The following is a 13,817-nucleotide window of genomic DNA, read 5'->3' as shown; positions in this document are numbered from 1 at the left end:
AAGCTTGATTAATTATGGAAAAAGATAAAAAGAGTTAGTAGGAGCATAATGCATTCAATTTTTTGCACATTTCCTCCATTCCAATATTTATTTAAAAAATGAAATTGGTTTTTTGAACTATCGTTTTCTTGTCAGAATAACAAGCAATCAAAATTAAATAAAAAAAATTAAAACTTGAAATTAAGTTAAGAATTTATCCATTAAAGTTTAAGAATTTATAAATTTAAAGCTTTAACAATTCAAAGTTTAACTCAAAATCAGAAAAAAAAAGGTTTAACTCAAAATATGTATCCATTACGTTAAGAAAATGAAAATGGATTAAAGAAGGAAATACATGGAGTAGAGAAAGAGCACCTGGAAACGAGTAATGGGCCGGGTCGCGGCCCACATATTCAGCCCTAAAATTACCTTGAAATTATCCCGCCAGGCGCCAACGCTCAATAATTTAAAGCTTCCCCAACATTTCACACAGTCACACAGTCGGTCTGCATTTCTACACCTCTCCGATACCCACCGCACGAATACAACGGAGCAGACGAAGATAATAGACGCACCGGCGAGCTTCCTATTTGACAAAACTTCCAACCGTAGACCAACCTCAGTTGTCAACGGTACATTTTTATGCTTGACGTCTACTTTTTATCTCCTCCCGTTTCATGTCTAAAATTCAAAAATTACTCACGGTTTTCATTAAAAAAATCTGAAAATGTCATTGTGAAGGGTTATTTGAGGTTTAGAATCGGTTAACAAAACACGAACATTTGGATTATGCGGTCGGTTACGAGATAATTACTGTTCTTAGATTTATAATCTGACCATAGAATAAGCATTTGTCGGGTTTATGAAAAAAAATTAGAGAAATTTGTTTATCCCTAATATTCTTAACAGTTTGACTTTTTAGAAAATTTGGAATTATAATTAATTGAAATTATTATAATTGTCATTAGTTTTATATTGTTCTAATTTCAGTGTTCACTTTTAGTATTATAATGACACGGTGTTATATTATATTGTTCACTTTTAGATAAGTCAATGCACGTTTTTGCTCGAATTGTTAACTTTTCGAGCCAAGAGTGTCTAATTTCTTGTGGCAATGATGGTAATTTAGTTGATTTGTATTTAGTCTGCATTATTCATTTAAACTTCTGTGGACCAGAAGCAATGGTTGTTTGCAATTAGCCTCTAAATGTTCCAACTTTTGGGACTTGTACCATATGGAAAGAACACGTCTGTTTTGCAATTTCAAGAAAAGAAGCATGACTAACTCTTGTTAACTTATCAACATGCAGTAAAATCAGCCTTTTCCAACTTTTTCTGCTCGTTCTATATATTCATTGCAGCATAATTTTTTGCCCTTTGTTCTAGAAACCACATATCCCTTTTGTCTGTAGCTTATCTTCAACTATTACTTTGCTGAAATGGGTATATTACATCTTGTAGCTTATTCTACGTGGTCCTGGCATTCAAGCAAGAGCATCACATATAAATGTAGGTTAATATGTTAACCAATGTCCGAAGTTAAGAAAAGGAGGCAAGTACAGCGAACTGTGCTTTCTGTTTTTTTTTTCTCTTGAGTTTAGTGATTGTGTTAATTTAACTTTTCTGATATTTGTCTTCTCATTTGTGACATGTAGTCAAAAGTATCCAAGTGAAGGTTCCGAGGCTGATAATGGGCTACCAAGGAATAATTGGTCTCATCATGCCAATGCATTTAACAACTCTTCAAGCCAAGATAAGCTATTGACTTCAAATTTCCTTTTCTCCCTGCCAATACAAAAGCCTCGTGTTGAAGAAGCAATGGTTGCAAGGTACTGTATTGTGAAAACTTTCATGGCTCACTAACTTACTAAGTTTCTGCTTTCTTTTGCTCTAATGAAGCATCTGAGGTTTCAATCTTTAGCTGTGGAAAATTGTACCGGTCTTCAGCAGTTGTTGATGCATGGCATATTTATGAGAACTCAGCAATTAATTGTCTTGGTTCATATTTACACTTTTGCCTGTCTTCTAGAGTATATTATGTGCCGTAAATTGGTATTAAAAATTTTGGCAATAAGAATTCTTTCTTATTCCATAAAGCAAGTCTAGCTTTAATTTAGTCGAGTGTTTTGAAAAGAATAAAAGAATCACCTGTATCCTAATTGGAAATTTGGCATGCTAAATTTTATTTATTGGTTATCAAGTTTTTTTCTAACCCGTGAACTTTCTCACTTTGTGCATTTCCTTAAATTTTGGCAATAAGAATTCTTTCTTATTCCATAAAGCAAGTCTAGCTTTAATTTAGTTGAGTGTTTTGAAAAGAATAAAAGAATCACTTGTATCCTAATTGGAAATTTGGCATGCTTAGTTTTATTTATTGGTTATCAAGGTTTTTTCTAACCTGTGAAGTTTCTCACTTTGTGCATTTCCTTTTCATTTTTCTAGGTCCATGGCTTTTAACATCCAGAATGTAAGAATGTACAGTCAGGAAGTTGAAAAGGTGAATTGCTCTTTGACATTGCTAACGAGGATTTATGGCATAATAATGAGTTTCCTCTACTTCACAGGGTCATTTGCTGTAGCACATTGCTGTAATATTTTTGCTAAAGATTACATAGGTTTTTTTACAGCTACTTTCTCTACTACCTTGCATCCTCTGCCCTAAAGAGGACTCCTGATTTTTGCATATTATGTATTCTTTTCCACTTCTACTTCTGCACTTGTACTTGGCTGTCAGCTATCAAGAAAGATGGAAGGTGTTGCTAGCCATTTTTAGTAATTGAGAAGCAAGTTAAAATTTTGGCACATTTTGATAAAACAACTACTTGTCCTGTAAAACTAAAGGCTTGCTGACCTTTATTTTGTGCATCTGTATGACTGTGTTCAATGCTTATCAGTTGATTAGATAGCAATTTTGGTCAGGTAAGGAAATTTTATATGGATCCTTCATACATATTTTTCCTTGAATATTGACATTTTGGCAGGTTTGGCAAGCTCTTTCAACTCTCGAGCTTTCTTCCAGGAATTATGTAAAACCTGGAAAAATTGTGCCACTAAATAAAGGTTTTAGCACTTCCGTATCTCGAGCTTCTAGGCAACCTATCCACCAGTCCGTATCTGATATAAAAAGCACATTTCAAGCAAATGTGGAATCACATCAAGCAGTCAGACAAAGTAGTATCAGAGGTGGTGAATCAGGAAGTTACAAAGCAACTTCAGTTACAACATCTGGCTATGGCGTAGCTGAAGTAAGGAGGACTGGTACACACATATCACTCAGTAGCAGCTTTCATCCGCAAGCTGTAAATCCACCTAGCAATCATTCAATTCATATCAGTGACATGGCAAGATCTGGAAATACTTATCCTGAGGGCGTTGATGATGATAATATACTTGAGGTACCAGATTTTCATTGCTTACTGTGATGATATCCAAATCACTACCACACTTTCCCGTACCTTATGAATTAAATCATGAGAAATTCATCGTTTTCTATTTGCTTGTTGGGTCATGTAATTAGCAGAAATTAATGCTTTCTGTGCATTAAATCTTGGTTTTATTTCTCAACACTCTGTTTCAGAATATTGACGTGGACCAAATAGTCATGGAACACTACCAGTCAACTTGCACACCTCAACCATCAATATCCAAACTTCCTCCAATTAATCCAGTTGTAAATAAAGATAACTTAGTGGAACCCGAGGCAACAAGTTTGCCACCAGAGTTGTGCATGAAATGCAGTCATGGGTTCCAGGTATCCACTTGTAGTACCTTCCACTTATATTTTACCCATTTGGAATCACTATGGAAGTACTTATGTATGACCAGCTGATATTGGTACAGGTAGGATTTTGTCCGGAAGCTTCAGTTCATTTACAAGAGCTGAAGGATATGCTTATTGGGATATCTAATGAACTTATTGACAATATTACTGATTTGGAGTCAGATCAGATAGAGAAGCTTCGACAAGAAAGGTTTGGGCAATTGCATTCTTTCTTTCATACAATCTACAAAATTTAAGATTAAATACCTTAAAGAACATGGTGCTTACAGAAAACAAGAAAGAACAATTTACTGGATCAGTTTCCTAACACCAAGAAAATGCAATGGAGAACACTATGGTTTCTCTATGCCTCCTATACTGCGTCTCTGTTCTTCTTTTGGTAGGTTGTGGACAGCATCTAAAATTATGCTTGTTTGCCTGTCTGATGGCAGGATGCAGCTGAACATGCAAATTCAACAACTAGATAAATACCTTCGTGCTAACTTAGTTAATGATGAGCTAAGAACGTCACATTTCTCTGCATCCACAGCAACTCCTTCGGCTTTTCAATATGAAACTCCTCCAGCAGTTCCATTTAAGATGGATCCCACTAGGCTGGATCCTCAATTTTATGCACATAGTGAGCCAAATGGTTTTGATAGATGGGATTCATCGTCAGTCTCATTCACTTCCACAGACTGGTATGGAGCTTCAGCAGCTCCTTTGGAGAGAGAACCATATGTTCCTAAGTATGTTGAAGTCAATTATATTGAAGGTTCCAATGACAAAAAATGGAGTAGCCGTGATTTTCCATGGACAAAGAAGCTAGAGGTGTGCAAACCAGTATATTCTGGCTTCTAAAGTTTTAGATATGCATGTAATTGTATCTGCTTTGTCAATGTTCTTCTATCAGGCAAATAACAAGAGAGTATTTGGCAATCATTCCTTTCGCCCCAACCAAAGAGAAGTGATCAATGCAACTATGTGTGGACATGATGTTTTCGTGTTAATGCCAACTGGAGGAGGAAAAAGTCTCACATATCAGGTGAAAGAGAGTTTATTATTTTCTTAATCAATCCTCTCTTTTCTTATCTTGTAATAACATGAAGCTAGAAGCTGGGAAGGATTGTGTCTGTCTAAGATCTTAGTTCACGCCAGAATAAGTTCATCCATTCAATTTCTGCACTATTTGTGCTTTCAGTGGGATGGCATGTAAAACTTAACCATTCTCATTCTTGTGCATAATACATCCTATATTTATGTGAAACTATTCATGTTACTGCTAATTCTATATCCTGAATTTTGGCATACAAAGGTGACAAACTACCTTAAAATGTTTTCCTAGGAATGTTTAAAGCTTTTTGGAGTTGTATTGTTAGGCATGGGATTCTTAAGAAAGGAAATCTAATTGTGGTCCTCTTTTTTGACATCTGTAGCTCATCTTATGTTTCCTTCTATCAAACTTGTGATCACATTGCATGTACAGTATAATCAGATGCTATTGTCTTTGGACTAGGAGAGAGGGGTTTTGCTGTCTTCTTTGTATCCTGAGTGGAGTGTTATTGTTTTTCTCTCAGCTTCCTGCTCTTATATGCCCTGGGATAACTTTGGTTGTTTCCCCGCTTGTTTCACTCATCCAAGATCAGATAATGCATCTACTACAGGTACTGCTACAAGGTTTATTAACTTTTTTTTAATTCCATTTTCACTTTCTATGTTACAGCCCCTTCATGATCTCTTATATTATATCTCTTATTACCACAGGCAAACATTCCTGCTGCTTATCTAAGTGCCAGCATGGAGTGGAGCGAGCAACAGGAGATTTTGAGGGAGCTGAATTCAGATTATTGTAAATACAAGCTGCTATATGTCACCCCTGAGAAAGTAGCTAAGTGCGTGGTTGTATTTCTTTTTAACTTCACATGCTTCACTTCCGTTCACTCTGAAGGGGTCAAAATGCTGGAAGCTGGATTCATACTTATCTTGTATTCTGTTGGATATCTAGAGTTTCTATTTCATTTGGATAGGTTATTTAAAATCTACATATGCTGATGGACAAGTAACTTGTTGGTTTGTGAATAGAATGAATAAAAGTTTCTATTGACTGGTAGATCTACTCATTGTTGGAGAAAACAGGAAGTTGGCTTATTATGTAAAGTATCAGCCTTTGCTGAATTAAATTAACTTGCTACTAGGTAAGCAAGTTACCAATCTGAGCACTGAGCTTCTTCATAGGATATGCTGTAATGTTTGCTGAAAGAAAAGACCTAGAACACCTGTGAAATATGCAAATGATGGAGTCTTTTATGTTGTGTCTTGCAAATCCAATTCCTTGTCAAAAAGTATCTTGCCCAAGGATTATGAAAATCTTTCTTTTTATCTTCTGTTTGTTTTTAGTGTTTATGTAAAGCTTTTGTTGTCTTAGTCTTCCTGTTTGGATAGAAAATTTATCCCAAATATTATTCTGCTTACATCACAAACACAATTTCCAATCAACTTTATATCTTCCCAACCACCTTTTTATTTCACATACATTACATCACAAATGTGCTACAGTGATTATTTCAAATAGTCTCCTATCACAAAATGTGTGTTTGTGGTTCTTTCCCCCCTCTTTTTTGCTGTAGTCTTCCTCTTTAAAGCTGTTTTCCCCCTTTGCAGCAGTTGTATTCTTCCTATTCCATTTACTTGTGCCCAAAAGTTGAGGAATGTTTCTGGATAAACACACCTAGAGTCTTGGTATGTACAAGTTTCTGTAGATAATATCCCTCTCCACTCTTCAAAAATATGTGATTTAAACATTTTACGTATTTGTTTTAATGCCAGCACAATGAAGACGTTTTCCTTTTTCCCATTACCCGTGAATAACTATGCTGTTTTTGAAAAGAAGATAAAGTTAGTGCATGCTATAGTGCAACCTTAAGGTTCGCTTGTGGGCCAAACATTTTAAGACCAAAGGTAGCTTGAGTGTGACCTGTTGTTTTGATTATTAGTCTTGTAATGTATTGGAAGTCCTATGATGTAATAATCTGGTTTGTGTACTGATGTCGTGCAAGTTAATATGATGCATTGAATAAATATGTCAAACTCAGTTCATTTTTCAATTGCTATTGCCACTGTTCAAACTTGTTAAAGTTGACTACAACAAAATTTGGCATTTTAATCTTAGTTGGAGTGGAATTGGAATGTCCTGTGATGCAACTTCTAGCTAGGGTGTGAAATTTTGTAATGCAAGTCATCTTTAAGTGCAGAAGTGACGTGCTGCTGCGACAACTGGATGGTCTGAATGGTCGTGGATTGCTTGCTAGGATTGTAATTGATGAAGCTCATTGTGTAAGCCAGTGGGGACATGATTTTCGACCAGATTATCAGGTTGCCTACCACAATGTTTTCAATTCTGTTACATAGTTTAACTGTTTTTTAGTTGACTCTTAACTCTTCTGAAACCCATCCAGGGTCTTGGTGTCTTGAAACAGAAGTTTCCAAGTGTACCTGTTCTAGCCTTGACTGCTACTGCCACAATCAGTGTCAAAGAAGATGTTGTTCAGGCTCTGGGCCTTGTAAACTGCATTGTGTTTAAACAAAGTTTTAACCGCCCAAACTTACGGTAAATGTTCAATTAAGTACACTGTTTACTGAAATTTTATAGAGTCTTAATTATGCCTGTATTGCAGATACTCAGTTATCCCAAAGACAAAGAAATGTGTGGATGATATTGACAACTTCATAAGGCAAAATCATTTTGATGAATGTGGAATTGTTTATTGTCTTTCAAGAATGGATTGTGAAAAAGTTGCAGAAAAGTTACAGGTTAATCTCTGGCTAATTTTATTCAATTTTCTATATTTATTTATCTACATTTAAATCAACATGGTTCAATTTTTTAAAGTAATCCAGTCATTTGTGGATCCACAAACTGATAGAAAGAGGAATTCTTAAGAAGCATCCAGAAATTTGGTGTAACCTGTTCAATTCAGTAGATGAATCTGTAATGTCATCTCTATTTAACCTTGGAACTCAATGAGATTGCAGTTATATCATTTTATGCAGCTTAAGCAATTATTTCACAACCTAGAAGAAAGCCTTTGGTTGTCAATCATGAAATTCAATAAGGATCAACTTGGTTGAAGAATTACCTCATGATGTATGAAATACATATACGCTTTCAGGAAAATTGTTCTTTTCTGATGGTTTGATGGAGTGCTTGTGTGTTCAGGAATGTGGGCATAAAGCAGCTTTTTACCATGGAAGTATGGATGCTGCACAGCGTGCTTTTATACAGAAACAATGGAGCAAGGATGAGATAAATATAATATGTGCAACTGTCGCATTTGGAATGGGTATGATTGCCTACTGATGGAACCTTCTCTAAGACTTTTAATTTCATACTTAAACTCGTGCTAACAGGAGGTCATTCAGGTATTAACAAGCCAGATGTTCGCTTTGTCATTCATCACTCACTTCCAAAATCTATTGAAGGTTACCATCAGGTCATACATGCAGCCCTGCTCTTTAAACTGTTCTTTCTTACCAAAATAACTTCTGACAACTATTGAATGAGGTGTTGCAAATATCTAATTCGTAGGACATCGACTTTTTTCATGTTTTAGGAGTGTGGTCGTGCTGGTAGAGATGGCCAGCCTTCATCTTGTGTGTTGTACTACAGTTATAGTGACTATGTAAGTTGCTGATGCTATTTTTGTATTTTTGGTCTATTATTCTTTGTTTTTCTGTCTTGTATATGTATCTCTGTGGCATGCCAATTATAATTCTGCAGTCTGGTCTCTTGTTTATTTGATCCGTTTGTTCTCTTTGTTCATTTGGTCGTTACACATGTATATTACTCCACTTTTTCTGTGTAGATTCGACTAAAGCATATGATTAGTCAAGCAACTGTAGAGCAGAGTTTTGGGGTATCTGGATACAATCGTGCTAGTGCTAAACCTTCAGGAAGAATATTGGAAATGAATACTGAAAATCTTCTCAGAATGGTACTCTCTTAGGCCTAGTCTCACTGTTGATGTCATTGGAATGACAGAGTCACTTAATTCCCAATTAAACTGTTTTCAGGTCAGTTACTGTGAAAATAATGTTGATTGCCGGCGTCTCCTACAGCTTATTCATTTTGGGGAGAAATTTGATTCTCTCAATTGTCAAAAAACATGTGACAACTGTACCAAGACTCAAAGCTGTATCGAGAAGGATGTCACAAATATAGCAAAACAATTGGTCAGAGAGTAATTTTATCTGTCCTTAATTAGACTATCTCACTGTGAGTAGTTTGACTATCTCACTGTTTTGTCTAAGATTTATGTTATTCTATGTGTGAATCAGGTGGAATTGGTAAAGATGACTGGACAACAGTTTGCATCAGCTCATATCTTGGAAGTCTACAGGGGATCCTTAAACCAATTTGTATGTCCTAAAGATCGACTTGTCCCTTAATCCTTTTCTTAGTGTTTCTGACGTTATTTTGTCGTGTAAAATTCTAGGTGAAGAAACACAGGCATGAGACTTTGAGCCTGCACGGAGCTGGAAAACATCTTCTCAAGGGTGAAGCATCCCGTGTGCTGCGTCATCTTGTTATTGAGGATATTCTTGTGGAGGATGTAAAAAAGAGCGATGTTTTTGGATCAACATCTTCTGTGTTGAAGGTATAACGAGGGTTGCCTAGGGTTTAACTGTTGTTCAACAATCATGTTTGGGTCCAATGAACTGAGTGAAAATTTTATTTTCTTATTTTCTATTTCCATTTCGCTGGCATGGACTCCGGATTTACAGTTGTTTCTGTTTTTTTTTTTCAGGTGAATGAGTCTAAGGTTCAACATCTTTTGTACAGAGGCCAGCCTATTAAACTAAGGTTTGGTTGCTCTGACTCGTATAGACTTGAACCTTAGATCTGTTTGGCTGACTGAAAAGTGTAACAGTAGCCATTGCATATTTTAATTGCCTTGAGATGGAGGAATTTTTAAGGGATATTTGAAAAATATATTGGGGTTTGCTTTTTTTTATATTTAAGTTGCTGTTCGATGCAGATTTCCCTCCACCAAGCCATCTAAATGGGGTACGTCTGCAGCAACTCCAGCCAAAGGCTCACTGACCTTTGGAAAGCAGGGTTCTCCAGAAATGATCTCTCCTGGCCAACCTCAAGCGGAAGTTGACTTGGTCTGCTGTATATGCAAATACATGGCTTTTTTCCTTCGTATACCTGAAGCACAAAAATATTATTTTTGACTTTGTATATGGGGATTGCATTTGCAGAACCTTTCAGCCAAACTTTATACTGCATTGCGGATGCTTAGAACTATTCTCGTTAAGGAAGCTGGAGACGGCGTCATGGCTTATCATATATTCAGGTATGCTTCCGTAGACTTCTTAATTTGAAAAAAACCAGTAACTTCAGTAACTTGGTTCCCTAATACCCTAAGGTTACATTCTTTGAGACCTGATCTAAGTTGGAGACAGAAGATGAGCAAATTATACATGAATAGAACGATTCATACTCATTCTTCTGGATTGTGATCTAGAGTTCAGAATCATTTTCAGCTTCCATTTCCTCACCTCCTTGCCCACCCATATTCTTTTTAGTTTCTTGAGTGAGGGTGCTGGAAGTTTTGACGATGGAAGTCTTACTGTGGTTTGTGTTCTGTGGCTAGAAATGACACATTGCAGCAGATCAGTAAGAAAATACCTAGAACAAAGGATGAGCTTCTGGAGATAAACGGAATCGGGAAGTAAGTTTCACACGCACTTTGGTTGGAATTCTTGATTATCTAGTAGTTGTTTTATGTAATATTTATGTATATATACAGGGCCAAAGTAAGCAAGTATGGGGATAGGGTATTGGAAACAATTGAGGCTACCATCAAGGAACACAAGATAGACAAAACCAGTGGCAGCAGTAGTAACGATAGTGCTGATTCCATGAAAAGGAGAAGAGACACTGTCAAAGAACGTGCTGAGAAGTCAGGAGATGATGAAGACTTCAACGAGAGCACAGGTCGGTCTAAGAAAAGGACTTTGAAAAGGCAAAATTCTAGTGTTGAAGCTACTGATAGTGGAGATCTGGTTGCCGACAACGACTGCATATTTGATGATGATATGGATTTTGATGAATTGAACTGTGATGTTCAATCTAATAGCACAAACTCAAAGGCTGATGTGAATAATGGGGGGAGAGTACTGCCTTCATGGTCATCCCCAGCTACCAAGGTTTATGCTTAGGTCCTATAATACGGGTCCGTTTTCAAAGAATAACTAAATTATGATTACATTCCCGTTTCCAAATTTTGAAGGAGAAATTTATGCATTGGAAGGATGGGAAATGTTGTGGTTAAAGAACCGTGAAGAAAATGTACAAGTTCCTAGACTTCCACATATGTTGGACTTTTGCCGAACACAGTACTGTAGCTAAGGTCGGTATCTAACGCCATGGTTTCAAAAATTGTTTCCTCGAATACTAGATTTTATACATTCCATTCTCCACTATTATTTTCATTGGGTGAAATATAAAATTTGGCGAGTGATATCTCGAAGAAAGAAGGTAACCGGATCTCCTTGCTAACAAAATTTGACCCTTGCTGGAGTGTATTATGTACCGCGTAACCAAACTTCCCACGGCCAAATTCCAAAAGATGCTAAGCACTCCGTACTCTAAAAATAACCCAAGACACTATTTTTATTCACAATAAATTGTATTGTCTAATAATTAAGTATCAAAGTTATCCTCAAAACAAAGTTTAGTGATTATTTTTATGTAGACCTCAACAGTCTTGAAAACAAATCTTATCTTAAAAAAAAGAGAGAGAAAGAGAAACTCTACTATTGTTTAAAGTTGTAAAAATCAACTTAAAAATAATAAATAAGGCCAAAAGTAATAGACAACTCCAAATAATAAAGTCTAGTATTTTACTAAAATATTAGGGTAAAATACCAAAATACTCCTTGTGGTTTACTAAATGTTTAATTTAATTCCCTCTGGTTTAGAAATCTACACTATAACTCCCTGTGGTTTCAGCTAATTTGAAAATTGGACGGAAAGCATCCAATCTAACGGTTATACATGAAATGTCAATATTGCCCTTATATAAATGAACTTCCTATAGTTTGTCAAATGTTCAATTTAACTCTCTCTAGTTTGAAAAATTACACTATAGCTCCCTGTGATTTTGACTAAATTGAAAATTGAATGGAAAGCATCTTACATATAGTATGGGCAATATTGACATTTCACACACAACCTTTAGATTGAATGCTTTCTATCCAATTTTCAATTTAGTCAACACCACAGGGAGTTATAGTGTCGGTTTCCAAACTAGAGGGAGTTAAATTGAACATTTACCAAACCATTGGGAGTTTTTTGGTATTTTACCCAAAATATTACTAAATAATTCATATTCACACAACATTTTTAAAATCATTTCTATTACGAATTTTCTCTATTATTAGTTAACAATAATTTAACACTAATTAAATAGTAGAGAAAACTAATTAAATTGAGGAGACAAATTAGAGAAAGCTATAATACATAAAGGAAGAATTTCCTGGATAGTAAATTATTTGTCAAATTTTATTTATTTACATTATTAACACATTTTTCAATCTTTTTTTATGTCACATACAACACATTAAAAATAATAATTTTTTAAAAATAATTATCCCAAATAATATATTATTCAAACACAATCGAATTCGTCTTACAGGATATTTGTACTAGGTGTGCTATCGAGTCGAGTCGAGCTCGAGTAGTACCATACTCGAGCTCAAACTCGATCATAATCAGTGTTACTCGAGCTCGAGCTCGAACGAGTATATAAATTTGGACTCGAGCTCGACTCGATAAAATAAAATTAAACTCAAGCTCGACTCGTTTGAAATATCAAACCCGATCTATTCAAGCTCAAGCTCGAGTTTTGAACTAAACCTATTATATTTTCTCAATATATATAATATAAATATAATATGAACATATAATATAAATATAATATGAAAACTCAATTAAGCTCGTCGAGCACTTCAGTATTTATTTTTGGAGCTTGAACTCGACTCGTTGAATGTAGCGAATAACTCGAGCTTGAGCCAAACTTTTGACCAAGCCGCTTGCAAGCTACTCATGAGCAGTTTGACTTGATTGCACTCCTAATTTGTACAATAAGAAGAGAGTAGAGTGACGAAAACTTTTCTTCAATCGCCAATATCCATTTGCCAAAAATCCTTGTTTTCAAACTTGGACCGGACTGATCGATTGGATCGGTAAAATCGAGAATGGTTTGGCATCCTGTCCGAGCTGTCTTTAAAACGCGGTTGGTCAAAACCGGAGTTCAACCGCAAACCAAGAACTAAAATCGGGTTTATTCCATTTTTCCTTTTCTTCTTTCGAGAAACGAAATTTGACCAATTAAACCTAATCCCAGAAGTCAACCCAAAAGCCGGCAACTCTTGAATTGCTCCCAGTGACTTAACTACCCAAATCCCAACCCCCCCAAAGCCGATGTGGGATAGAAACCCCGACAGGGGCCAAGCCCATTTTTCCTTTTCTGCTAACCATTTTTTCCCCTCGCCTGTGAGTTCACTTCTCTGCAACATAAACTTGTTCCCGCTTTCTTCTTGTTCTTCTCACATATCATCAGCCGGCATCAACTCAAACAAAACCACCTCTTACAATTAATTTTTAAACAAGACCTCATGGATCTCATGTCAATAAATGAAAAAAAGACAAAGAAAATTGTAGAAAGGAGAAAAATTTTAAAAAAAGATTAAAAAAAAAGAAAAGATGAAAAGTTTGATATTTTTTGAGTTTGAAAAGAAACAACTAACAAAATTAAAATTGCAAAGGCAAGCAAAAAAATCAAGAAAACAAAAAGAAGATAAGACGGTAAGACTGGGCAATTGCCAAGGAAAGGAAGATAAGATGAATGAAGTGGCGGCTGCGTGGCGACGCGAGGAAAAGACAAAGAAATAGGAAGAAAATTACCGTGGAGTTCAAAGCTTTTCCAATTTTATGTTTCGACCCCTAGAGTTTAATAAAACTATTAATACACCTAAAAGTACTTTATAATCTGCAAGGATAGTGCTAAAT

At 35.7% G+C, this 13,817-nt stretch overlaps 1 protein-coding gene across 1 annotated transcript; it reads left to right on the top strand.

The window, feature by feature from the left end:
* The first annotated feature begins 469 nt into the window (after positions 1-469).
* LOC140036841 (ATP-dependent DNA helicase Q-like 4A) lies at positions 470-11,057 on the top strand. Its single transcript, XM_072079798.1, has 26 exons — positions 470-611; positions 1,441-1,531; positions 1,635-1,808; positions 2,422-2,476; positions 2,961-3,374; positions 3,557-3,730; positions 3,820-3,950; positions 4,192-4,570; positions 4,653-4,784; positions 5,317-5,403; positions 5,504-5,631; positions 6,991-7,111; positions 7,195-7,346; positions 7,414-7,549; positions 7,956-8,079; positions 8,159-8,229; positions 8,350-8,418; positions 8,602-8,730; positions 8,810-8,968; positions 9,074-9,154; positions 9,232-9,393; positions 9,544-9,599; positions 9,775-9,904; positions 10,001-10,095; positions 10,396-10,473; positions 10,552-11,057. The coding sequence occupies exons 2-26, from the start codon at positions 1,509-1,511 to the stop codon at positions 10,961-10,963; spliced, it is 3,672 nt and encodes a 1,223-aa protein (XP_071935899.1). The 5' UTR covers positions 470-611; positions 1,441-1,508; the 3' UTR covers positions 10,964-11,057.
* Positions 11,058-13,817: the final 2,760 nt, after the last annotated feature.

The sequence above is a fragment of the Coffea arabica genome, chromosome 2e (genome assembly GCF_036785885.1).
Source record: "Coffea arabica cultivar ET-39 chromosome 2e, Coffea Arabica ET-39 HiFi, whole genome shotgun sequence".
NCBI classification, from domain to species: domain Eukaryota; kingdom Viridiplantae; phylum Streptophyta; class Magnoliopsida; order Gentianales; family Rubiaceae; genus Coffea; species Coffea arabica.
The sequence above is the reverse complement of the archived record's forward strand: the minus strand, read 5'-3'. Positions and strand labels throughout refer to the sequence as shown.

Coding starts and splice junctions, on each gene's coding strand:
- LOC140036841 (XM_072079798.1), top strand. CDS start 1,509: ATGTCCGAAGTTAAGAAAAGGAG. Junction 1,532..1,634: donor TCCGAAGTTAAGAAAAGGAG/GCAAGTACAGCG, acceptor TGTGACATGTAG/TCAAAAGTATCCAAGTGAAG. Junction 8,080..8,158: donor AACTGTCGCATTTGGAATGG/GTATGATTGCCT, acceptor GAGGTCATTCAG/GTATTAACAAGCCAGATGTT.